The sequence below is a fragment of the Sus scrofa genome, chromosome 3, assembly GCF_000003025.6.
Source record: "Sus scrofa isolate TJ Tabasco breed Duroc chromosome 3, Sscrofa11.1, whole genome shotgun sequence".
NCBI lineage: Eukaryota > Metazoa > Chordata > Mammalia > Artiodactyla > Suidae > Sus > Sus scrofa.
In genome coordinates this window covers 110,984,152-111,010,923 of record NC_010445.4, presented here as the reverse complement: position 1 = coordinate 111,010,923, position 26,772 = coordinate 110,984,152, and the positions used below count along the sequence as shown (strand labels likewise).

Here is a 26,772-nt window from a genome sequence, read left to right as displayed (position 1 = left end):
ATGACCCACTGCCTGGAACAGTCGTACTCTCTGTGCTCTGGGGCTGCCATGGTGGGGTGGCGGGGAGGAGGGGTGTGAAGATCAGTGGGCAGCTGGAATGACATGGGTGATTTGGCTCTTAAAGGCAGACCCGGCGCCAGACTGAATCTTGCCAAACTTGGAAGACCAGCCATTTCACCTGTTAGCTGAGAAGGTCTCTCCGTCCTGAGACACCTTTTTCTGTATGTTTGACATGGTGATTCTTATGCTGGTGTGGGGGCTACTAAAAACCTATCCATTGGTCCACATCAGAACCAGCCACAGCTTTTTTTTTTTTTTTTTTTTTTTTTTAAACTCACACATGTTCCTCCATCCTAAAATTCCGACACGCTCCCCTAGAACAGGGATGCGAGAAGCGCGCTTTCTTCTCCTTTCCCCAGGAGACCCTCTCGAAGGTATCAGAGAACCTCTGGAGGGTCGCTTGGGTGTGCAGGGCAGGTGAGGGCGCACCGTCGCTGCCTGGTGGCTGTCTCTGGGCTTCTCGCACAGGCTCACACGCGCTAGAGACAATGGTCAACACAGGCTGACTTCCAGCATTAACCAGAATCGCCTGTGAACCAAACCAACAGCAACATCAGAAATGCTTCCCTTCCTGCCGCGAACCGTTGCCTTTCCCAAGTTAGTCACAAAGGATAAAGTCACTGCATCCAAAGCACTCAGCCTCTAACTGCTATTTTCCTCTATGTTGAGTGTTAGCCAGCTGTTGTTAAAACGGTAGCGATAGCATCTCGCTCCTGGGGACGTGGGACAGTGACTTCCCAACGCCTCGGGGTCATGGTACCTTATCGCTGTCTCTGAATGGTTTGTATGTTGGGCTCATGTTGTGGAGGCAAAGCAAAACAAAACACTTTTAACTTTATACAAGCCCTTTGGTGTTAAGTGCAGACCTCACGAGTGTTGCAGAGTCAGACCCAGGAATCGCTGCTGCCCATAAACTGAAGGTGGCTTCAGTGTCTGCACTTGAATTGAACGTGAACCTTCTCCGGCTTGCTAAAAGTTGGGGTGCTCGGGGCTTCCGTCAGTGGCGCTTGGAGTGCTTGCCCCTCTGTAACGGCAGAAGCACGCCTAAACAGGGCTTTAGACCTCTGCCGACAACCCCGAGCTCTCAGAAAACTTGGAAGGGTTGGCCCGCATACCATCAAGAAGCCAACATCCCCGTCCTAAGTACAGGCCTCGCCTAAGGTTAACAGTAAGACCAACATTTTGTTGCTTCATTTTCCTATTAAGCTCCGGGTTGCTGATTGAAGCAGAATTCCAATGTATTGACACAGCACCACATCGTTAACACGATAGGGAGGATTTGATTATGGGAGAACAAGTCCCCAAACAGTAAATTGGCCCAAAAAAAAAAAAAAAAAAAAAAAAAAAGAATCTGGGGCCTTGCTTCTCAAGGCAGCTTTTGTGGTTACATTCCTTTATTTGATGTGGTTCCCTCCTTCGCCTGTGCCAACCAGTGCAATGTGGAAAAATGATGAAGTTGCAAAAAAAAAAAAAAAAAAGAGAGCGGGGTGGGGGGGCAGGGAGATGGGGAGGGAACTGTTTAGTAATAAGAGAAAGAAAACAGGGCTTAGGGATCAAAGCAAAAATACCTGCCTCTCCGAGCAGAGCAGCGGGAAGCAGAACGCATGGTGTCCTTGTCCTGGGCCTGGGGAAAGACTGAGCGGCCGTCCGCTGGCGCCTTTCAGGCCAGCCCAGGCCCAGCGCGGTAAATGGGGCGCCGCGAGCTGCCTGCAGGTGAGAAGAAGAGCAGCTTGAGAAAGTCCAGGCTGAGTGCTGTGGGCTACCAGGCACAGCAGAGCTAACCTGGGAGGGCCCCGGGGAAGAGGGCTGGGCAGCAGAGGCTGCCTTCCATCCTCAGATGCTCAGAACCGACACGTTTTTAACACCAGCCGACCTGGAGTCAGGTCCTAGGACACTGCCTTGGAATCTAAGCGAGGAAGGTGTCCATGTAGGACTGGGCTCTTATTTATTTACAACATTCAGGCTGGGCAGCTTTTCTATTGTGTGGTTTGAGACATTTTCTGAGTTTTAAAATTATCTCTTCTTGCACTGTGAAAAGAGCAGATATGATTCATCTTAATATTTCTGAGGTTCAGTCACCAACGAACAGCTAGTATTTTGGGTGGGAGGAAGGCTTTTGTAGGCAGCATTTTCACCTAGCATAGAAGTAAAAGCACCAGAATATGCCTCAAGCGTCATTTGAAATCGTATAAATAGCTCGCTCTTGCACAGCTCTAATCCAATATCATTCTGAGAACTCCCACAGTCCACGAGCTGCCTAGTCGTTCACCCCACCCTTTGGCCTGGAAAAGGCTGATTTTTGTGCTTTACCTGCTGATCAAATGGAGTTGCTAAGAGGGTTGACCAAAGGGCCTGCTTTTCATTTTGGTTAATCTAATCTGGGTCTTTTGGCTTTTGTTTCTTCCTGAATATTTTTCCTACCTTCCAGCCTCTGGGGAACTGTCAAGTGATCCTCTAATCCTAGATCAAGAGTCGGTAAACTACAGCCCACTGGCCGGATCCAGCCTGCAGCCTGCTCTGTATAGTCTGTGAGCTAAGAATGATATTCTTTACAATTTTTAAATGATTAGGAAAACATTTAAAGCCTAATAATCTGTGACTTGTAAAAATTATGTGAAATTCACTTCAGCGTCCATAAATAACATTTTATGGGAACACAGCCGTGCATTCTCATGTACATATTGTCTATGGCTGCTTTCCTGCTGCGGCATCAGAGCGGAGGCGTTTCCACTGAAACCTTACGGCTGCACAAGAACAATATTGACTGCCTGGGCCATTACTGCAAAAGTTTGCCAGACCTTGTCCTAGAGCCTGAAAACCTTCTTTTTCATAGTGACTGCTTCAGAAAAGATACATTTACTGACTGCTAATGTGCATTTTGGAAATTTGACTCTCGTATTTTATTTATCCATTCAGCTTTAATACCACAAATATGTATCGAGTGCCTATTGATGAACTTGGCCTTGTTCTTATTTGTGGTGTTCTAGCAGTAAACAGAACGGACAGAACTCCCCATTCTGGAGGAGTTTAGAATCTCGTAAAGGGTGATGAGGGGGGTAGAGGAAGACAATAAACAAATACAATATGCTGGATGTTATGTGGAGATAACAGGCCGTAAAAAAGTAAAACAAAGAGGCGGGGCTACTGGGAAAGGAGGCGGGTTATTGTAAATAGGTTGTTGAGGAGGCCTTCCTGAGAAGGTGGTATTTGAGGAAGACCTGAAGCAGATGAAGAAGTGAGCCCTGGAGTTCCCATTGTGGCTCAGTGGTTAACGAATCCGACTAGGAACCATGAGGTTGCGGGTTCGATCCCTGGCCTTGCTCAGTGGGTTGAGGATCCAGCGTTGCCATGAGCTGTGGTGTAGGTTGCAGACATGGCTCGGATCCCCGAGTTGCTGTGGCTGTGGCTGTGGCCAGTGGCTACAGCTCCAATTAGACTCCTAGCCCGGGAACCTCCATACGCCACGGGTGAGGCCCTAAAAAGACAAAAGACCGGAAAAAAAAAAAAAAAAAAGCAAGCCCTGCAGATGCCTGGGAAGAGAGCTGCAGACAGAGGAACAGCAGAAGAGCTGAGTCAGTGCTCTGAGGTGGAGCAGCCCCAGCTTATCCGCAGGGGTGAGAATCTAGATGAGAAGTTACACTTGATTGGTCTGGCTCCGAGGAAGCTTTCAGGAGCTCCCGTTGTGGCTCAGCGGGTTAAAAAACCAACTAGTATCCATGAAGATGTGAGTTGGATCCCTGGCCTCACTCAGTGGGTTAAGGATCCAGCATTGCCACAAGCTACGGTATAGGCCACAGATGCGGCTCGGATCCTGAGTGGCTGTGGCCCTGGTGTAGCCCTCAGCTGCAGCTCCGATTCGACCCCTAGCCCAGGAACTTCCCTATGCTGCAGTGTGCAGCCCTAAAAGGGGGGAGAAAAAAGAAAAGAGAAGCTTCCGCTTGGAGCCTCTGTTGGCTGAAGTGGGATGAGAGCGAGAGCAGTCGGTTTTGCAGGCGGTTTGCTTGGGAGCGGCTCACTTGGGAGCACATTTCAGGCGTCCACGTGGAGCCGCTGAGCAGGCATCCAAGCGGAGGCGTTGAGTAGGCAGCTGACTCTGTGCGTCCTGAGTTCAGGGAAGGTCTGAGCTGCAGTGTAAGTTTAGAAGGTGTGGGTATAAAAGAGGGATGTTAAGTAATGAAACTGGCCGAGGTTCAGGCTCAAACCCCAGCCTTTGCCGTCGCTCCAGGACAGCTCGCTGGCTATGACGGCACAGAACTTCTCCTTTGACTTGAACTTCCTGTCCCGCCCACTCCACCCTTGACCTGCATCAGGCCGGACCCTCAGATCTCCTTCGTCCTTCCCCAGGCAGATGCCCTGTGACCTGGAGACACACTGGGCCACCTGAAGTATGACATGGGCTTTTCTCAGGGGGGCAGAACGCTGCCCAGTGTGGCCCAGGCCCCCTGGTCTGCTGCCCACAGAGCTCCTAACCACAGACCCCGTGCCTTGCCTCGTCGAAGAGTCTCTTGTGTCCTCCTTACTCCCCGCTGCAGTCCTGACTGGCCTGCTCCCTTGCCTTGCCTTCGGGTTACCCGCATGCGATCTGCTTCATCTTCCCATGTGCACATTCAGCAGTGATCACCTTTTTTCTAGTTGTTTCTTGAAACGTCTCCCACGCCGGGCCTTGAGCTCCTTAAGGGCACGTCTGTGTTTTCGTCATCTCCTTTCGTCCACAGCACCCTTCAGACAGTCAGTGACCCGATGCCTCAGGGATGGGAGGCAAATGTGGTTTTACCACCGCCCCCGCCCCCCATCCTGTTGTGCACCTTCCGGATGCCGTGCACAGCAGGTGTGAGGACCACCCACCCGCACTCGCCTCCACTCGGGAACCAGGTCACCCCTCAGACCCGCTGAGCTTAATATAAATCAGCTTCTCCGGGGTGCAGCCCTGGGTATCTGAGTTTTTAACAGGCTTAAACCTTGGGTAAGTCATCCATCTCAAGCCTCAGTCTTCCCATCGCTGCAATGAGTATGTTAACACTCGTTACCTACTACGTAGGGCTGCCGTAAAAATCCAAATGAGGGCACTTTGGAAACAAATTATAAAGTGCTCTGTACTAGTAGCCTGGCCAATCGCATCTTCTGGTATCTTTTCATTTTTGTGTGTGCGCAAGCCAAGCTCCAGCTACCCACAGGCTTTGAGCAGAGACCAGTGGTGTGTAGGTGAGGTTGCCTCCTGCTGTCCATTAAGGGGCTGAGCCTTTATAAATACTGCGAGTCAGGAGCCAGGTCGATACACTTCTCTACCCTGGTCAGGCAGAAGGATTTTTTTTATTCTTCGCATCTTCTGTTGACCATTAAAATCTGCGTGCAGTGAGGAGAAAGGAGGTGTGGGAGAAATGCTCGTGGGGAGCTCCCGTTGTGGCTACACCAGTAACTGACTAGTATCCATGAGGTCTCAGGTTCAATCCCTGGCCTCGCTCAGTGGGTTAAGGAGCTGGCGTTGCCCCGAGCTGCGGTGTAGGTGGCAGACAGGGCTCGAATCCGGTGTTGCTGTGGCCGTGGTGTAGGCCAGCACCTGGAGCCTGGAGCTCCGATTCCACCCCTAGCCTGGGAACTTCCATATGCCACAGATTCAACCCTAAAAAAAGCAAAAAAAAAAAAGCTTGTGGCTTTAGTGTAGGAGAGCTATGGTATGCACTGATTTTTTTTTCCCCCAATTTTATTGAAATATAATCGAAAAATAAAAACATGGGCTATTTAAAGTGTCCAGTATAATGGTTTTATATATATTTATATATATATGTATTGGGTTTTTTCCAATAAATATGGTTCAAAAGTCAATTCCTAGGACAAATAACCTCTGTGTGTGCAGTAGCTGAGCAATAAAGCCATTCCTTGGAGCCTCAAGGTTGTACATTTACAACGAACAATAAATCCACTTATTCCTGAGGACTAGTATTTGAAAACAGTTCCTCTTCTTAAAGAAATTGTGATGGAATCAACTGCAGGTTACAGGCCAGGGATCAAGATGCGACAAGAAGGAAGAAGCTTTTCTCCCCCCTTCCTGTATCCGTGTCGTGCGTGGCCGGGCATCATTACAAGTAGTTCCTACCGAATCTTAATAGAACATCTGCTCAGTTCATTGTCGTTTTTTCAGGACTTACTTTAAATGCTTTTCCACATGCTAACAAGATCCTGATGGTGGACATCTGTTAAGATTGTCCCTTAAAGGCTTTTCTGAGATGTTAACAAACTTAAATACATTTCTGGACAAAAACTTGCTTAGTGTTCGTGTCAGTAGGCAGACTCTGTTTGCAATTACGCTCTTCTTGTCTTTTGTAGTTCTTTAAGTGTAACGTTTCCTTGCTGGCATTTCACCGCCTCCCTTCTGGAAAGGGTCCTTCAAGTCGTCTGGCCCTCAGAGCTTCCAAGGGTTCATTTGCCTCGAATGAACAGGGCCCTAATCGCTTCAGTTCAGGTACCTAAACAAGTTTCATAAGTGTTCCTGGCAACAGTCTGAGGGGCTCCGTCAGCCCAGGCAGCTGCCTGAAAGGCCCAAGCCAGAGGGAGCCTGGTGGAGCTGCTGCAGGTGGAACCAGATGTCGGGTCTGCAGATAGAATTCAGGAAACGCAAAAGTGATCATTGAAGACCTGAGAGTGGGGTAGATTCAGGCCAGAGAGACCTGGATTTAGCTGCCTCTCTGCCATTTTACCCCCTCTGTAACTTCACAGAGGGTTATGGAGCTTCTCTGAGCTCCAGCGTTCTCATCTGTAAAATGGGCTAACACCGCTCTCACAGGTGTCATGAAGAAAAGGTAATATCATATAGGAAAATGCTATCGTAGAGGCACCTAGTATAGTGCCTAGTACATAGACAGCACTTCATTAATGGAACTAGTATTCACTCCTCCATTCTGTTATCAATTCATTTTACCAGCTAAGTCCTTCCTGTTGCCTTTTAAACTCTATTTATCTGCGACTAAGCAACAAATACCTGATTCAAATTATCCATTGAGTGCACCTTTGTATTTTAAAAGTACTGTATTTAATCATTCCAAACCTTCTACCTGTTTTCACGTTGCAATTTCAACTTCTTTAGATTTTGCTCCAAAGAGGAACATTTTCTGAGTGTTTAATCATACTCATCATTGTCTTAGAACTTTTCCATTTTTATATGTCCCTCTTAAAATGGGAAACAAGAATTGGAATACGGTGCTTTAGTAAGACCTGATTGTGTGCTATGACATATGTTTAGTGGAAATAGTAGATCCGCCACAAAATGTGATACAGTCAGGCCGGAAATGATGTTTCAGTCAACCTTTCATCCATTAGGACTCCCCAGATTTCCTCCTACTTATAAACTTGTCATTCTTGTCTTTTATTTTCTTCTCCTGTTACATGCATTGACATTTTTCCATTTTGAATCACACCCTGATTTTGTTTAACGGAGGACTGGAGGGACTCTTAGATGGCTCAAATCTGAATCTATACAATGATCCAAGGGCAAACAACAGCTCTAGAAAATGCTTTACTAGGAAAAAGGAAATCCAGTTAGGGGAAGGGGAAAAAAAAAAAAAAAAGAGTCTTTCCTTAGTGTAGCATTTATGTACGTTGGGGTTTTCAGAACCTATATATGACTTTTTAAATTCTACCCAGTTAACTTGTGACATAAGCTATCTTAAAATAAGAAAAGTGTGATGACAAGGTGATGAATTTCATGGGTGAAGGTTTTTTGAGGATAATATCAGTAACTTATATGGCTGTTTCAGTATGTATGTAGGGACTAAGAAAGATTAGAATTTTAGAAATTTCGCACCATCTCTCTTACGAAAGAATTTCTAAAGAAGAAGGACATGGGCTTTGGAACCAGACGGACCAGGATTCAGGCCCATCTCTGCACCTTACTTGCTGGATAATCTTGGACAAGATGCTTAGCCTCTTAGAACCTCAGTTTTCCTCATCTGTAAGTTGGGCTAATTAGATCCAGTTGGCAAGGCTGTTAGAAGGTTTAGAGATAATGAAATGCCTGGTAGAGTGCCTGGCAAGAGTGGATACTCAATAAATAACCATGACTTTTGTTTTCTTGTAATGGCTTTCCTGGCAGGCCACCAGGAAACATACTCTGTCATTATAGAGTGCCCTAGATTCTTGAGGTCCCTGGCATTTCTCTACCTTGAAAGGAATTAGCAATGGTGCTCTAGTCACATATTCAGAATGGGAAACTCGAGTTCTTAAACGGATTTAGGCATACAGTTAGTGTTTGTTGGATTGAATTGAAGGCTCACCTTTCTTTAGGCTTTCTCTTAGCTGGAGGGCTAGTGGCAGCTTGGGTCCATCTGTCATTCTGGAGGTTCCCCTGTTTCCATGCCTCACCCTCCAACACTCCCCTGAATCATACTGTGGAGGAGGCGACCTGGTCAACTTCCTGTCCCTCAGACCCCTGCTTAAATTAAGGCAAATCGGGGCACTAAGGCTGATTCAAGCAGTGACGGTGCCTTCACGTAACCCTGGACTTAGGATGCTCAAGCAAGAGACGTTCTAGAATAATGTCCCTCCTGAAGGGCATGGGTGCAATTTCAATGTCAGTGTAACTCTAATGGCTGCTTTAACCCTTGAGAGAGATGGGTCTTCTTGAAAGCAGTTATCCCCACTGCACTCGTGTGCAAGCTAAGCAGGACCAAAGAGAGCAAGCCTGGCAGAGGCAGGAGTTACCAATGAACATCAGTTGGCCCTTCTGGTTTGCCCCAATGCCAAATCACGTTTTCCTCATTTTATTGAAGGTAAAGCCCTACATGGGGAGGAGGAGGTTGCTCTTCCATAGTGGGTTAAAACCCCATTGTCCCAAGTCAAGCTTGCAGACAGGCTGACTCCCTGCATTTTTCCATGTCAAAATGCTCAAAAATATTTCCTTTATGCTGTTGAACGGTAGTGAAACTGAGGCATCAGTATCAGAGACACTCTGAATATTTGCAGAAAGAGCAGGTCCACAAGGGCTCAATTAGCTCTGTTTGTGTGGAAACAATAGCTTTAGCACGCAGAAAGTTCTTATATTTGACTTTCAGAGCCAAGGAGACAGACCTGGAAGTGTTTTTCCGGCTACCTTTTGGTCTGTTCCACTCCACTGCTTTCTCAAACTCTGGCCCTGTCCTTCGAATTTATATCCACAGGTTCAGTTTCAGTTCTAAGAATTATCAGCAAGTTTCATGTTTCATGACCGTCCATCAAGAGACAGAAGGTCCTGTCTCATCAACACAGCCTTTTCACCCCTTTCTCCACCCAGGTTCAGCCTGAGCCCCGGCTACACCGATTCCGTCTGCTCACCTTGTAGTGCTGCTTTATCCCTGCACCTCTTCTTAGATCAGAAGAATCGACAGCAGGGGGGCCCTCTTACCTCCTCCTCCTCCCTTCCCTGACCCCAACTCAGCCACCTAGTCGGTCTGTGAGGCCCTGCTGCTGGCCCAGCTGGCCCTGCCTTCCCGGGCAGAGCTGCGTGAGGCCGGGCAGCCCTGCACGTGGTGACTTTTCTGTTGCACATGTTCATGAATATTAAAGACGTCAAGATCACAAGGCCTTACCTCCTCCATCTTGCCCCCTTCGAACACATAATAGCGCTTTTATTTCATGGCACTTGACTTTGTTTATTCAGCACGATCAGGGCAGCGTTCGGGCTCTAGTAGGCCTGTTAAATATTTACCCATGAGGCGGATATTTATACATGAATCAGCAGCCCTTATCAGCGTGTGACGCTGGAAGTCAGGACCAGCGCCCTCACAGGCTGAGAAACTACCGACTTCAATAAAGGAGGCAGTACGTGTCCTTTGAAAAATCACCTCTCATTTAAAACTATCCTTCATAGCAGCTGAAGTGCTTCACACATTGCGGCGTCCCTGCCCAGCAAGGCATTCTTCACCCCTGGCCATGACAGAGGGCTTGTCTCTCACATCCAGGGTGCCCTGGATCCGGGTCGTTTGGTGGTTGGGTGGCAGAGTACTGAGGTAGGCACCAAATCGGATGCAATGCTGGCCCGGCTGCTGTGTGCCAAGTCGTAAGGGGAGATGAGCTGCATATCACCGGCCCTGCCTGCTTCCTCGGTGGTCTGAGCGCCCCTCGAAGCCCTCTGGCCTCACTGAAGTCCTGATGTGGCTCACTCGTAGCTGGACCCACTGTTTCTTTCCATCCCTGGAGCCCTTTCAAGATTAAAATCCCCCTGCTCTCAGGAAGGTATATAATTCCACACTAGCAGTGGCGGGGACGCTGGCCACAGGCTCACCTGAGTTCAGGTGGCGGCCTCACCATCTCCCAGTTGAGTGTGAGCCCAGGGACATTTCTCCCGCTCTCCGAGCCTCAGTGTCCTCACTTGCAAAATTACAGGGATCATTCCCACCCCAGTGAATTGTGGAGAGGATTAAATGAGCTAATGCGTAAGCACCTAGCAACAAGCGCGAGTTCTCGATAATGTTGGCAGCGGAGCGCCAAGAGATGGGCCTGGCAGCAAAGCAGCCAGCCTTTGATTTCGCTCTCCTCCTGCTTCTTCCCATTGTAGGGGTCATCCGTGTTTAGTGGCTGAATTTCAGAAACAGAGAGAGCGTTACTAGCTTCGAGGGCTACCCACACACTGCTTTCACTCCTGGTATTCAACCGAGTCAATGATTAAGAACTTACTCTGTAATATCTTATACAGGTCAGAGTCCGTTACTATCCATTGGGGGGAACTGTCCACATTATAGTATTTTTTGGAATTTCGTTATGCTAAGCAGTGTTCCTCTCAGGAACCTGTGAGAAGCCTGGCTCTTGATAGTCTCTGTTACACAGATATTTCCCCAATAACCGCAGGCTATAAATACTGGATTCTTGCACCAAAGAATTTTTTTTCCTAATCAGTCTTCCATCCTCATGGGTCCATTAGAACCTTCCGGTGAGATGTGTGCAGAATCTGTGTACGTTTGCCTACAAAAGAGGGGACGGAGAGCCTTTCTCTCGTTCATAGAAAGTCGTAGGAATTTTCCGAGCCTTCTTCAGAGTTGAGGCTAAATCGCATCCAGTGTCTACGCCGAGAGTAGCAAACGGAATTGATGTTCTTGCTGATTCTGTGCAGTTGCAGGGCGTACATGATTCATGAACGTCTTACTTAGTCAAACGCTGCCTTGGAATTTTCTCAGTCGTCACTCAGCGTTGTGCTTTTTCACTTATCATCGGAGTAGGATAAGTCAACAGCGAATATTTCCATGCCGTGTTGAGTTCCTCTCATCACTTGGGATTTATTTGTCTTTTGGGATTTTTCATTCCTGCAAATAAACAAACATGATATTCATTTTTACCAAAAAAGTGAATTTCAGAAATCTGTCATCAATAGACACTGGGCTGGGTCTGGGGTCCTTTGAGTAGGTGCAAACATTGCTCCTGATACTATAGACTCTAGACTGAGTCTGCTCTAAACCATTTAAGAATGATTTTCTAGATCGGTGTTGTGAAATATGCTACTTCCATTTACAGTTTTGTTACTGTGGGATTTGGGGGATCTTTTTATGCCTTTTTACATCCCATCGTGTTGAAGAGAGGGCTGAAGGATCTTACAGAAATAGATATGTTAAAACAAAATTTGAGGAAGAAAAACAAATTAGGACCGAAGGAAAATGAGAGAAGGAAAAAGATGAAGTCAAGGTTAAGGATGATATACAAAATGCAGGAGTTCCCAATGTGGCTCAGCAGGTTAGGAACCCAACATCCTCTCGGTGAGGATGCAGGTTCGATCCCGGGCCTCACTGAATGGGTTAAGGATCCGGGGTTGCCATGAGCTGCTGCCTAGGTCACAAATGCACCTTGGATCTGGTGCTGTGGTTGTGGTGTAGGCCAGCAGCTGCAGCTCCAATTTGACTCCTAGCCTAGGAACTTCCATATGCCATAGGTGCGACCCTAAGAGAAAAGGAAAAAAAAAAATGCATGCTATGAGCTTCTGAATATTTTAAAAAATAATCCTATGCTGGTTATTTAAACAGAAAAGAGAATCTCCAGGAAAGTTCTGGAAATGATTTCTGGATCAACATTGTATCTTAGTGCTTGGGTTGATGATTTCTGACTGTGTCTTCTTTAAATGAATGGGGGATCAGTGTTTTCTCTGACTAGTTGCACACTTCCTACCCCTATTAGCCCACAGACCCGGGACCAGTATTTCAGACAATGTTTCATGACTGGCCACCATTTAAATATTGAGAGATTAAATCATATGTATTTCTAGCTTCACTTGAGAAATTAGGATCCAGTAAGACCAGGCTTGTGTTCGTTCCTCCATGTCAGACAGCAGCTGGGTCTGAGCAGTGAGAGCCCTTCCCACTGTGCACAAAATCTCCAGTTCTCTCCACTCATCTACAGAACTACCTGGGCTGGGCAGACCCCAGAATTTGCAACCCCTGCCCTGGACCACCTGCCTCACACTAAGAATGACGAAACTAAAGCCCCCAGAGGCTGTCCAAGGCAACAAAGCCGATGAGCTACAGAACTGGTCCCTTTGGTACTCTTGCACCATTGGATCAGTTCAGCTGTGTTCAGTTGAGGTGTTACAGATTTGATCCCTGGCCTCACCCACTGGGTTAAGGACCCAGCACTGCAGTGAACTGTGGTGTAGGTCGCAGATGCGGCTCCAATCCTGGGTTCCTACGACTGTGGTGTAGGCTGGCAGCTGTAGCTCCGATTCGACCCCTGGCCCGAGAACCTCCATGTACTTCGGGTCTGGCCCTAATAAAGCAAAAAAAAAAAAAAAAAAAGAAAGAAAGTAAGTAATAAAGAGAATATAAAAGTCTGTTTCAGTAACAAGTACAACCCATGAAGGTTGTTGGTAAGACATTTGCCCATGCCAATCAAAATGTGCTAATTTGTACTGCTGTGTGATTGAGTCATGAGTTGTCGTTAATCATTAGTTGTTAGTCCTGTGTAATATAAACATGCTGCCTTAACAAAATGGACTAAAATATAGACATGTAATCCTCAAGGGACGTCCCTGTCCCATCATCATCAGTTCGGGCACTCGGTGGGCAGACTTGCGCAGGAGAAGCCACATCTGTCTGGGGGTGTCACACAAACTGCTTGAGCCCTAAGAGAAGTGTCCGCTGTGCTCTTGTCCTTTCAGTGCACTTGGAGGCTCCTCAGCTCTTCACATCCCAGCTTTTCCAGGAGGAGGATGTCTCATTGATTATGTTCCTCAAGTGTGCCACCTGCTCACCAACAAGGTAAAGGCCAGTTCCCTGCCTCCCCCACCTTGGGAAGCTCCTAGCTCCAGTGTCACCCCGATGTCACCTACGGGGCATCGTGGGGCAGGCCCCATCCTCCCCCCCTCCTATTCTTCCTTTCATCCTCTGCCTGACATCGGCCTCTCCTACTTTGAATTATGTTTCATTGGTGTCTCTCCTTATTTCTTTGCCCTCTTTCCTTTTCTGAGGATTCTGACCACCTCTTCCAGTCTTATCTTCATCTTTTACATTTATATCTCCTCTTTCTTGAATTCCCTTTATGCCCTAAGTTTTTTGCTAGATCTTTTACCTTCTCATGGTTTAGAAATGTTGACCTCTCTTGTTTTCCAGTGATCTGTTGTGTGTGTGTGTGTGTTTGCTACTCATTGATGTCACGGTAATTCTACAGAGCTGCTTACCTCTCTGCCTGCGTTTCTATACTGCACTTTTTAATAGCTGGTTCTTTATTCTCCCTGTCATGTCTTGGAGCAGTTTGCCAGAGTCCTGCTTCTAGGGACAGCTTTCCAATCAGTGTGTCGTAGAGCCAGGCACACATCAGATTATCTAAAGTTTTCTCTTAGCTTCGTTAATAAGCCGAGCCCTTACTGGCAAGTAACTGAGTTTACATTAATGGTTGTTATCAGGCCTTTCTAAAAAGCATAAGAATATGCTCACGTGGAGTTCCCTGGTGGCCCAGTGGTTAAGGACTCAGCGTTGTCACTGCTATGGCTCAAGTTTGATCCCTGGCCGGGGAACTGCCACATGCTGTGGATGCGGCCAAAGAAAGAATATTCTTGTGAATGTCCAGGCAGTGTATTTAAAAACTGGAGATATTAACCCATGAGCAATGCTGACTTTCTTTCTTCTCCCACATGGACTGACTCCGTTTGCTTAATTCCCAAAGCCCTCTTTTCTTTGCTCCTGTTGACTTCTTCACATTGGCTTGGAAAATAAATCTTTTGTTTCTCTCTTCCGTTCAAAAGATAGCTCATCTCTATATAGAAAATATTTTAGAAGTATAATAATATTTCAAAGGCTTCAGTATTATTTTTTAAATGTCAGAGCAACTAAAATCTGGCAACTCTGCCGTCTGTGGGCTTGGCACGGATTCCAGGGCATTTAACTCTCACAGAGTGGTGGCTGCTCATTGGCCCAAACTCCCCCGGCCCTGCCCTCCTACAAAACTGATCCGGAGGACAGAATTCTTATTTACATTGTGGGACTTTGCACTGCCTTCAAATCTATGTCCCGCTATTATAGAGACAAAATGCAAATGTGGTCTTCCAGAACCGCGAAGAAGTCTTTTTAAAGCTCTCCAATTGCGATTAATTTCTAGTCATACATTTTCCTCAAAAAAATCATAATACTGTTTTCCCAGAAATACAAGAATCAGTCAGTTTTTCTTATCTGGTTCCCTTTCATTAATTTTACTTGTCTTTTAAAATTGATGTTCTGCTGCTTGCTACAAATGAGGACAGTATGGGCTGCTTTTAGAAACAATCTCTTCAAATGAATTTCCATAATTACGTTGGAATCTATCTTTATAGCCAGTTTTGTTGTGGGTTTCTGTTCAAATGGTTTTCTGTTTTTAAAATCAAGTATACAGAACTGTTTTCATCCCCTTTTTAAACAAAGCCACTTAAGCAAACTTATCATCTGTTTTTCTTTTCCCAAAATAACATTTCTGATCCTGCATTAAGCCTGCAAAGCAAGCACTGTTTTTATAATTTGACATAACCCCCCTATTATATAAATAGAATTGTTTTACTTTTAAAGGGTACAAGTGGCTATCAGTACCAATTGTGTCAAGGTTATTTCAAGCACTTTATCTCAAGCTTTTGTTATCCATAGAAACTCAGGGTGGCTACAGCCAATATAAACAATTTGGGGGTGGGGGGGTCTCTTTCTCCCACTGTTTCTTCCAGCCATTATGAAGACATTTTCTAAAGAATGTATTTTTGTGTTAGAAGCTGATGGGTAGGTGACTAACTTTCAGATGCCTAGCTTAATCAGTTCACAATTTTTTATAGAAACTGTCATTTGGTGACGGAATATTAAAAGGCAAAATAAGATCTCCCGTTGTAACACTCCTGGTTCTGCAAGTTACAAGTTTAAAAAGAAAGAATTAAGCATTATGCTGCCTTTTCAATGAGAGTTGTAGTTCAAGATAACCAGAGACCCAGCTGATGCGAGGAAGCTCCTCTTTATGGAGAATGCCAGCTGATACATGCAGATGGATTGATAGACTATAAAAGTCACCATTTTTCAGGCTCTCACCAGGTAATTGATTCCCACAAGGATCTCGCACAGATACTAAAACCATCAGGTGAAAGGTCAGTGGGAACTAGATCTTCCTGTGCTTCGAGAGATCGTTCCCTATGGTAATAGGGAGACATCCCTTTACAAGTGGGCTGGCTGTCATCACCTTAACCAGTGAGCATCCTCAGTATCACCTATGGAGTTTTCTTGCCCCAAGTATTTCACCTGAATCTCATCACGCCTTGAGCTCCAACTTCCAATTTATAGGAAATACAGAAGGCAGAGGAGAAAAGAAGGAAACAATCAGAGGATCTAGAATCCAGGACATTCTCTAAGACACCTAGCCCAGTCTCTTTGAAAAGTCAGTATCATGTATGTGTGTGCAGACACACACACGCCAGGAAGTACTGTTATTCTAGAGTAAAAGAACTTTCTAGTTTAAATGCCTCATCCGTCTTTATACTCTGCTTTTTTAAAAAATATTTTGGAGACATTTGGGTAGATTTTTAAATGGACAGGGTACTAAAGGCACTCAGAGAACGATGGCTAAACTTTGCCGAGCGCAATAACAATATCGTGGTTGTGTAGGAAATTGCCTTGTTTTTTTGGAGATGCATGCTGAAGTGTTTAGGGGCAAACTGTCATGCTGTCTCTAATTTCCTTTGAAACATTTCAGCAAGATTGATTGATGGGTTGATGGGTAGGTAGATGGCTGGATAAAGCAACTCGACAAAATATTCAGTTGTTGAATATAGGTGTGGAAGTATATATATATAAATGGGTGTTCATTTTATTGTTTCTCCTTCTCTAGATCTTTGTAAGTTTACATAATAAAGCATTTAACAATTTCCTACTCCGCTTCTGAGCTTTGGGTTCCCATTCCAGGTGCAGTATGTGATTCAAGGCTATCACAAAAGACGAGAGTACATTGCCGCTTTCCTCAGTCACTTTGGCACGTAAGTTCTTTGTTTAAACCATGCTGCCTGATGACCCTACTATGAGGGCTCCCTCAAAAGGAGATACAGGAGTTCCCGTTGTGGTGCAGTGGAAATGAATCTGACTAGGAACCATGAGGTGGCGGGTTCGATCCCTGGCCTCGCTCAGTGGGTTAAGGATCCGGCGTTGCCGTGAGCTGTGGTGCAGGTTGCAGACGCGGCTCGGATCTGGCATTGCTGTGGCTGTGGCGTAGGCTGGCAGCTACAGCTCTGATTAGACCCCTGGCCTGGGAACCTCCATATGCCTCGGGTGCGGCCCTAAGAAGATAGATAAATAAATCAAAGGAGATAGCTCTTAGTTCTTTCATATGATGACTTTGAATGCCATTTGATTCTTTTTGGTGTGTCACCCACACGCAAGCTCCCAGGAACTTTTTTTTTTTTTTTTAAAGCATTCTTTAGCAAATAATAGAATCAAAGATGTTCCCTGGAGCAGCAGCTGGACTAGCCCCAAACACAGCAGTGACAATGGTCAGTAACACCTGCTTCTTCCAAAACTCATTGCCGTCTGCCCGGGGCACGTTCACTTCCCTCCTCTCAGAGGAGTCACGAGGTCAGCCAGGCGGGCATTCCTGGCACATCTTACTGAAGAAAGCCCTGAAACCTTGACCCGAGCTCCCGTCACTGGTGGAAGCCACCACCCAGCTCAGGAGAGCACCAGGGTGGGAGCCCTGCTCTCGGGTCCCCTGATGGAACTCCCACTCTGCACAGTGCCACCTACGTCTGGCATTAGACTCTAAAGCGATGACTCACATTGAAATGAGGAGTTGGAAGGAGGCCCCGCAGGGAGAAGAAGGGGCGTGTGTGGCTGCAGTTGCAGGGTGGGCGTCCCACCTGCTGCCATCCCCGTGCTCTGGCCCTTCCTTCCCGTGGCCCAGCCGCGCTGCTCTGTAGCTCTGTTTCCTTATTGCTGACGGAGCCCTGACCAACCTTGCACCCAGGGCTTAGCTCAGGGCAGAGGAGGGATGCATAGTCCTCACGTCTTTTTTAAAAGGTGGAGCATTCTACTTCTCTGGGGGCACTAAGCCCTGAGGGTTTTAGTGGTCTGGTCTTGTCCCTTATTCCAGAATTGGGGGGTGGGGGGTGGGGTGGGGGCGTGTGTATTAAAGTTTTAAATAAATAAACAAGCAGTGAGGATAGAAGGAGTAGGAAAGAGAAGATGAAATCAAGAATAAGGTTGGGAAGGTCCCATCGTGGCTCGGTGGTTAATGTATCCGACTAGCATCCATGAGGACTCGGGTTCGATCCCTGGCCTCACGCAGTGGGTCAAGGATCTGGTGTTGCCGTGAGCTGTGGTGTAGGTTGCAGACACGGCTAGATCCTGCGCTGCTGTGGCTGTGGCATAGGCTGGTGGCTACAGCTCCGATTCGACCCTTATAGCCTGGGAACCTCTGTAAGCCATCGGTGCGGCCCCAAAAGGAAAAAAAAAAAGAATAAGATTGGGATATAGTTTTAAGTATTATGAGCAAAATGCCTGACTCCTCAAAACAATTTCAAGAAATTTTCTCATTATCCATAATGGAATTTTTCGTGTCTCCAAAATAGGCCTGTGAGTATCTAAATGATATGACCGCCTCTCACATGACTCGCTAATACTTAAGTTTTTTTCAGCTTTATTTATGAGTATTGTGAGAAGGTGCTTATGATATAAGCAATGGTTAATAAATGACACCATTGGTCTTCTCATTTTTGAGTAAGATTATCTTTAGTGCATGGAACTGAACAGTGGAGACAGTAGCGCAGTGACCTCCAGAGCAAAGTCACACCCCAGGGATGGGTGCCCCTTCTCACCCCATTGGTATTCAAGACAAGTATGAAACTTGCATTTACCCTTGGTTTTAACTCTCATTCTGTTTATGTACCTTTCTGTGTTTTATTATACCTATGATATAGTAGTACTTGCATCCAACGACGAAACCAGATGCAAGTACTACCATATCTTGTACTGGATGCAGAAGGAGAAGGATTCTGCGCTTGCATTTGCTTGTGGGGTGCAGGATCTCAAAAGTTCAGACATCAGTGTGGCAACATAATATTGAATAAATTACATAGTCACAAACAGAAATAGAAACTGGTAGATAGAACCGTTGACTGAAGTCCGTAGGTCTTAGTGGTGTATCAGTGTTAGTCTTTGAGCAAATCACTTAACCTTGAGCACCTCGGTTCCTTTACCTTCACAATGGGTTCAGCTCTTCCTTCCTCCTTAAACCTGGGGGCCATTGGAGTTAAGGGTCTGATGGGCCTGACTCGGCGGCCAGGGAGAAGGCCTGTCTACGTACAGCGAAGGCCTCCTCGTTCAGACGAGAGAGAACCTTATCCTCGTCTTCACGGTGTTGTTAGTATTGGCACATTATGGTGACACTCCCTTGCCCCCCGCCCTGCCAAGCACTCAGCTCTTGAGGGAGATGGGAGAGGTACGCCTACCAGAATTCCGCCCAGGCCCTTCCATCAAGGTCAAGGCCGTCCAGAGCTGTTCTTTGACACACGAGGTATGCATCTCCCATTTGAACCCAGTGTCCACCCAGCCAACGTTGCCTCTTTGTCTTGAGCCCAGTGGGGAGGATAAGGTGACACAAGACAGAGGATTCCAAGAGCCTTGGAAGAAAGTAATAAATAATCCCGAACGTATGATATTGCCAGCGCTCGTCACTGTTTGGTGCCTGAGTGAAAGTGAGACTTGGTGTCACCATACCTGCTGAGAGTCATGGCTGCCCTGACTTCTCCACTCGTCCTTTTGCTCAGAGCTGGTAACTAACATTTGCATGGCAGCAATTTATGATTTATCTTACTCGTTTTGCACAACTCCATGGTAAAGGTTGCACGTCTTAGTATGTTTGTTTTACAGATGAAGAAACTGAGGCTGCAAAGGTTAGGTGATTTGCCTGAGGGCGTAGCAGATAGGAACTGGCGAAGCTGTGACTTCAACCTAGTTGCTTTCATTCCAAATCCCACATCCTTCCTGTGGTAACACTCACTTGCCTTAAATGCATCTCGGATTCAGTAACCCTGACTTTATGAATATATTCTTTACTGCTTCCATCTCTTTTATACCTTGTTTTTATGAGGATTTTTTGTTTGTGTGTGTGTGTGTGTGTGTTTATTACTTAGGGGTGTCGTGGAATACGATGCAGAAGGCTTTACAAAACTCACTCTGTTGCTGATGTGGAAAGATTTTTGTTTTCTTGTACACAGTGAGTACCCTTTTGCTATTAGCATGTCAGTATATATTTAAAACTGCGTTAAACTGCATGTAATGATGAATATGACAAGCTTCCGTGTCCTGACTTGGTTCCTTTTACTTCAGCCTAAGTATATTTACTGCACGGTCTTAAAGAGAAAATATCTCTAGACCACTGGTCCTCAACCTGGTATAATGTGCCGCTCAGGGGATGTTTGGTAATGTCTGGAGACATTTTTGTTTGTCGCAATGGGTGGGGGACCAGGAGTGATGGGTGTTGCTACTGGCATTTAGCGGGCAGCCGTCAGGGATGCCGTTAAACATCCTACAATGCACAGGACAGGACCCTAAAATGAAAAAAATAATTGTGTCCACAGTGTCCGTAGTGCAGAACTTAAGAAACCCTACCCTAGACGGATTTCTGTTTTCAAAATAGTCTTTCCAGATTCAGGTCTCAGAACGTTCAGGATTACTCAAAACATATTGCTTTGATCATTTGGTTAGCCTCCTTATTGAGGGGAAAAATCTACAACTTTGATACTGTATATATCTTATTAAGGTATAGTTGATTTACAATGTATCATACTATATATATATCATTATTATTGAAGTATAGTTGATTTACAGTGTTTAAGATATATATATATATATATGTCTTAAAGGTAGGACAATATTTTAATGAATTCCTAACGTGACTTCTCAGTGTTTTCCACACAGTAGGCATCTTTAAACGCTTGTTGTATTGTATTCATCAGTCAGTCAGTGAACATTGGTGCAGCTTTCACTTAATGGATCATTTAGAGTCTCTTTGTTTATTTCTTTGTTGTGTAAGAACCAGTGACCCACGGCGCCGGGTTCAAGTTGTAAGTCAACTATGAGCTTTATTCTTTAGTAATTTGCTGGACAAAACACCCATTCCTCAAGCCCAGGACCCAGAGGTTCCAACTCTCCCGAGTCTAGCTTCAGAAAAGCACTGGGTTTGGGTTGACTTTGCTCATCTAGGAGATCTTAGTAAACTATTTCAGGAAGCAGAGCTTTGGCCCCGTGTAGCCAAGCTCTCGGATGGTGTAAAGATAATGACTTGGGGGGATTTTTCTTCCCCAACTGATTTACTTTCTTGGTTGTGATTGGCTTAAGCTAAAATTGTCCTTAAATTACTTTGTCTTACCTGACTGCACACCCACAGAAAGTAAGGGAAGAAGCCCCCAAATTTCCAGAGTGCCAGAGGGAAGAAAGCCTATAATGCAAATCTTGTCACGGTCCAATCCACGGGGAGATAATTAAGAGTTGACGCCACGTACTTCTAAGAAGTTGGTTCTCCCTGTCTTGTGAGGTTCTTCCCAGCGACACCCACGTTGCCAGGCGTGCAGGGCTCCATATCGAGCTCCTGCTATTGGGACCATCTTTCCAAAAGCATGTGAACAGTGCAAGCATATTGCTCTATATTAATTAGGCACAAACAGAGGGTTGGAGAGGTGAAGCCTTTCACCCCGGGTGTGCCTCCAGCTAATTATACGACCTTGTTCAAATCACTCAGACAAGCCTCCCGCTGCTTTCCTTTCCTCCTCTGTCCCCGGGGATCCGGTTGGTAAGTCCCGTGGAGCCGTCAGCAGATGGAACTTGACCTGCAGTACAGGGCCAGGTGGAGGAGGAAGCGCCAGGTCCAGGCCTCCGGGCAATCTCCTCTTTGCTCCCCATCTTCTGCGGCCCAGCCGAGCCGAGCTGTGTCCTGGTGCTTCCAGCTCGCACTTTTGATCCTGACCTTAGGTGTCACACACAGCCTTGGCTCTCTGTTCTGCGTGTTAATTCCTTTCTGAGCTCTCACTTCCTATGTGCCTTATCCGCTCGGCCCCACCTACCATCTTGAGCCCCGTAAGTCTGTTTTGAGCCTGGAAACCTGAGCCCAGATCCTGATGGTCTGTCGGCTTGTCTCTCGTGACCCTAGACAGCTGCCTGGGCGATTCGTCTGGTGTGTTTCCCGGAACCCAGCCCGGCAAGAGGGGCCTGGGCTTTGTCAGGAATGGTGGTGGCCATGCGCAGAGGTCTCCCAGCGTAGCTGGAAGGAAGGACACACAGAGGGACAGCTGTAAACAGTAAATTAGATGTCTGTTTCAACCAGTTTTTTTCACCCCCAAGTGGCATGAACTATCCACTCTTTTTCCTGAACCCTCCTTGGGTCTCCTAGCCATGGTTCTGCTTCCAAAAAGGTTGATGCCAGATCGTATCTGACCTGAGGGAGAAAACAATGTGCTTCGCATTGATCCTCTGAGCCTGTGTTTTCCACGTGCGGCTCAAGGCAGCCTCTTCTGGCGGCGCCTGGCAGGGCTGCCGAGGGTGAACGAGCACCCACCGCCCAGCTCCTGCCCGCTCTCTTCTCAGCGTGTTCAGTGTCACAGCAATTCCCGCCGCTCCTTTGGAAGATCTGATCCCCAAAGAATATTTTCTCCACGGTGCCCCGGGTCCATATTTCGTACAGGTCCCTCTCTACCTTCCCATCTCCGTTTGCCTGCCTGACATGCAAAAGTAAGTCCCGAAGTTAGATTTTCGCTTAGTTTTGACAACCTTCTTCAGAAACGTAGAACCCCCAGGCACTCATGAGAACAGCTACAGGGACCTTGGGATGTGCTTAATTTGCTTTTGCCAGAGTGGTTCCTCGGGCTGTTACTCCTTCCCTCCCCAGGCTGTTTGTTCCTTGTCTCTGAGCATCACTGCCCACACTCTGGGCCCTTTGGCAGATAAGACCTTGTCTGTGAATCAAGGGACTTTGATGCTGTCTCCTGCCCCATCATTACTCACGGCCTGACTTTAAATAAACTGTTTCCACCCTTTTGCTTCTTTCTAACGTCGACACTGTAGGACTGGCCACATCCGAGAGAAGTTTGCGGCAGTAGTACGTGTATTCAATCATGCAGTTCAGCATCTGGTACTTACCTTCTCTCGGAAGCATCTCTTTGCTTGGTCACAACCCACAAGAGACTTCTCGTTCCCTTTCTTCTTTCCCTGAAGATGGGGCGATGACTCTGGGGTGGAGAGTCTTAAGGTTAGAACATCGCAGTGCCTGATTCTGAGATCGCAGGAACATAAAAAAGGACGAAGGAGGAGCTGGAGCCAGACGTCTGTGGCTGGCTCCCCGCTCCTTGGAGATGGAAGACCTGGCAGGACCCCAAATAACATCTCTGCTGTCCCCAGCCCTCCACTCTGCCCAGGCCCTGGAAGACCAGAGGGCAGGTGCTGGCGGTCACTCCGAGCACTGGGGAGGCTACACGGAAGAAGCACGGTTCCCTGAGGCCAGTGGCTCTGACCTCAGACTTTGCCAGAGTGTGCGGAAGCAGGAGTGCCCTAGGGGAAGCGTTGAACATATTCTGGATCTCTCGGGAGACACTGCAACTTCCTGGCATGCTGGCAGTCCCAGGTGTGGGAGCTGCGGCCGTGACGGTGGCCATGGAGTCTTTTCCTCCATTTATTCCTTCTCTCCTTCCTTCGTCCATGTCAACATGTTGCAACCTTTGGAACCACCGCAGAATCAGGGATTTGCCCCCATTTAGAAACTGTTATGGGGAAGGTTTCCTGGCCATCATCTAAGAATTGTTTGCAGTGGTTATGTGGGTAACTCTGTATTTGCCAGGCTGTTTTCACCTCTGGAGGGAGATGCCGTCTTTAGGCCAGCAGCTTTTTGGAATGCCAGGGGACAAGAGAACCAGATAGCGAGGCACGGAACGAAGGCAGCCACCAGGGGAAACTGGCTCTTTTTCATGGGCCCCAGTTAGCCCCACCGTAAGGAGGGCAGCAGCGTAAGGTCACAGCACTACTGCTTGGAAGTGGAAGGTATTGCGATCGGGACGAATGAGAAGCTGTGTTTTCCCATTTCCTGTATCTCCTTAGTAAATGACCTTTGAGTCATCCTCCCTGGACCGTCGGCTTTCTCCCCCCAGCAAAATAACTATTAGATCAGGAGTTCCCGTTGTGGCTCAGCAGGTTAAGAACCAACCGAACACAGAGTCCGTGAGGATGGGGTCTGATCCCTGGCCTCGCTCAGGGGGTTAAGGATCCGGTGTTGCTGCAAGCTGCAGTCATGGATGCGGCTCAGATCCAGTGTGGCTGTGGCGTAGGCTGGCAGCTGCAGCTCATACTCAACCCCTGGCCCAGGAATTTCCACATGCCACAGGTACAGCCCTAAAAAAGAAAAGTTAGACCAAATCTGACCACTTTAGCTGTTCCATTTCATTTTTTTCTCTTCTCTACCCGTAATCCAATCAATTTAACCCAATTTAACTGGGTACTGAGTTTACTGAGAACATGCTGTGTACTCAGTACTGTGCTAGGTCCCCGGGGATATAAGTAAATAACAAAACTTGACCTTAAGACACTTAGAGCCTCACACAAGGGTCAGCTGGTTACAGCCTATGGGCCAAACTCCACCCTCAGCCTATTTTTATATGGCCCTTGAGCTCAGAATGGTTTTTCTGTTTGTAAAGGGTTGTTAGGGGAAAAAAAGAAGAAGAAGAATATGTAACAAAAATGGTAACGCCTAAAATATTTACTCTCTGGCTGTTTACAAAAGAAGTTTGCCAACCCTTGGTCTAGTTGATGAGAAAAAGCTGAAGAACAATGAAATGCATTTTTTAAACAAATATTTTATGAACTTGCTTACTGTTTGCAAGGCACAAAGTGATATGTGACACAGAGAGAACTTCACTGTTATATATATATGAGAAAGAAATAGAAAGAGACGCCCTCCTGAGAGTTTCTGTCGGGCTCAGCAGTAACAAATCTGACTAGTATCCATGAGGACATGGGTTTGATCCCTGGCCTCACTCAGTGGGTTAAGGATCTGGCGTTGCCATGAGCTGTGGTGTAGGTCACAGAGGCAGCTTGGATCTGGAGTTGCTATGGCTGTGGTGTAGGTTTGTGGCTGCAGCTCCAATTCAACCCCTAGCCTGGGGACTTCCATATGCTGCAGGTAAGCCCTAAAAGGACAAATTAATTAATTCATTAATTAATTAAACAAATTTTTAAAAAAAGAAAGGGAGTCAGGGCAGATGCGATAGTGCCGCACAGACCATGTGTTATCATGATGAAGTAGGAATAGATGCTTGAAAAACGATGGTTTAAGCAAGATGGAATTGTATTTCTTTCTTGTGTATAAGTGAGCAGTCCACGGCTGAAATGACAGGGCCAAAGGTCATGTAGGACCCAGATTCCTTCAAGCTTTATACGCCATCATTCCTTGGGTGTGGCTTTCTGGCTTATTGTCCCAGAAAGCTGTTGGATTTCCAGCCTTCACATCCATAATCCAAGTGGCAGAATTGAAACAAGATAGAAGGCAGGTACAAACCTCCTCACTTACTGAGACTTTCAGGAAGTCTCATGCACCATTTTGAATTACATGTGCTGGTTCTAGAACTTAGTTCATAGTTCATAGGGCCTCAGCATGTGAGCCAGGGCAGACTGGGGAAAGTGGTGCTTTAGCTGGGGCAGCAAATGCCCAGCTAAAAATCAGACTTCTTTTGAGTGAGAAAGAGAATGGATGTTAGTGAGTATCTACTACTCTCTTTTTATTATTTATTTATTCTTTTATTATTATTGTTATTATTTTTGTTTTTTTGCCTTTTCTAGGGCCGCACCAGCGGCATATGGAGGTTCCCAGGCTAGGGTCGAATCAGAGCGGTAGCCACAGGCCTACGCCAGAGCCACAGCAACTCGGGATCCGAGCTGTGTCTTCAACCTACACCACAGCTCACGGCAACACCGGATCCTTAACCCACTGAGCAAGGCCAGGGATTGAACCCACAACCTCATGGTTCCTAGTCAGATTCGTTTCCGCTGCGCCACGATGGGAACTCCTCTGCTAGTCTCTTTTTAAAATCAAGGCAAGGAGTTTGGGTCCAGGTCAAGGTCCATCGGAAAACAGGTGGCACATCACACAGGTAACTAGGAAGAATTCAAAGGTGTGGACAGACCTGAGAAAACCAAAAGGGATGGTCAGAGCAGCAGAGTCGTTATCTCCCCTAGGGCTGCAGGGACAAGAGGAGAGTGTGGTTACCAGTAGCTGGAAAGAGCTAGAGCTGTAGCCATAGGAAAGGGTTTCCTGGCCGGAACTGGGGAAGGCCTGTGGTTAAGCAAGGTAGCTACTCCTAACGAATGCAGGAAGGGCTATTTCTCCTTTCAATTCTAGTGGTTTTGTTCTTAGGTACATGTACATTGATAATTGTTACATCTTCCTGATGTATTGGTCCTTTTATCATTGTGGAATGTTCCTCTTTGTCTCTAGGGACATGTTTTTGTCTTAAAGTCTATGTCATCTGATACTAATAACCCATCCCAGCTCTATTATGTCTGCTGTTTGTTTGGTATACCTTTTCCATCCCACGGTTGTTTTTCTTTTGGGTTTTTCTTTTTGGTTTTTTGCCTTTACATCTAAATGTGTCTCTCGTAGATGGCATATGGTTGGGTTTTGCTTTTGTATACATTTAAACAGTCTCTGTGGCAGTTCCCGTCATAGCGCAGTGGTTAACGAATCCGACTAGGAACCATGAGGTTGCGGGTTCGGTCCCTGCCCTTGCTCAGTGGGTTAATGATCTGGCGTTGCCGTGAGCCGTGGTGTAGGTCGCAGATGTGGCTCGGATCCCGCGTTGCTGTGGCTCTGGTGTAGGCCGGTGGCTACGGCTCCAATTCGACCCCTAGCCTGGGAACCTCCATATGCCGTGGGAGCGGCCCAAGAAATGGCAAAAAGACAAAAAAAAAAAAAAAAAAAAAGTCTCTGTGGTTTTATTAGAGCTTAATCCATTGACATTTAGTGTAATTATTGGTATGGTTGGATTCGGGTTTGCCGTTTTTATATTTGTTTTCTGTTTGTCTCATTCCTTTTTTGTGCTTCTTTTATTGCTTTATTTTGGGTCAAACAAAAGTCTTCGGTGTAGCATCTTTATTTTTGGCTATTTTTAGCTACCTTTTTTGCATGGAATTTTTTTAATTTTTAAAATTGACGTATAGTCAATTTACAATGTTGTGTTAATTTCTCCTGTGATAGCTGGCTTTTTTGAGTTATTTTCTTAGTCGTTTGTTCTAGAGGTCG

At 46.5% G+C, this 26,772-nt stretch overlaps 1 protein-coding gene across 2 annotated transcripts in view; it reads left to right on the top strand.

Moving 5' to 3' along the window:
* BABAM2 (BRISC and BRCA1 A complex member 2) overlaps positions 1–26,772 on the top strand; it is a 431,165-nt gene that overhangs the window by 317,491 nt on the left and 86,902 nt on the right. For both annotated transcript variants that reach the window (XM_021088348.1, XM_021088349.1), the window contains exons 8-10: positions 13,166–13,265; positions 16,410–16,480; positions 19,628–19,710. In XM_021088348.1, coding sequence (XP_020944007.1) covers positions 13,166–13,265; positions 16,410–16,480; positions 19,628–19,710 — 254 coding nt within the window. The remainder of the gene's footprint in view (positions 1–13,165; positions 13,266–16,409; positions 16,481–19,627; positions 19,711–26,772) is intronic.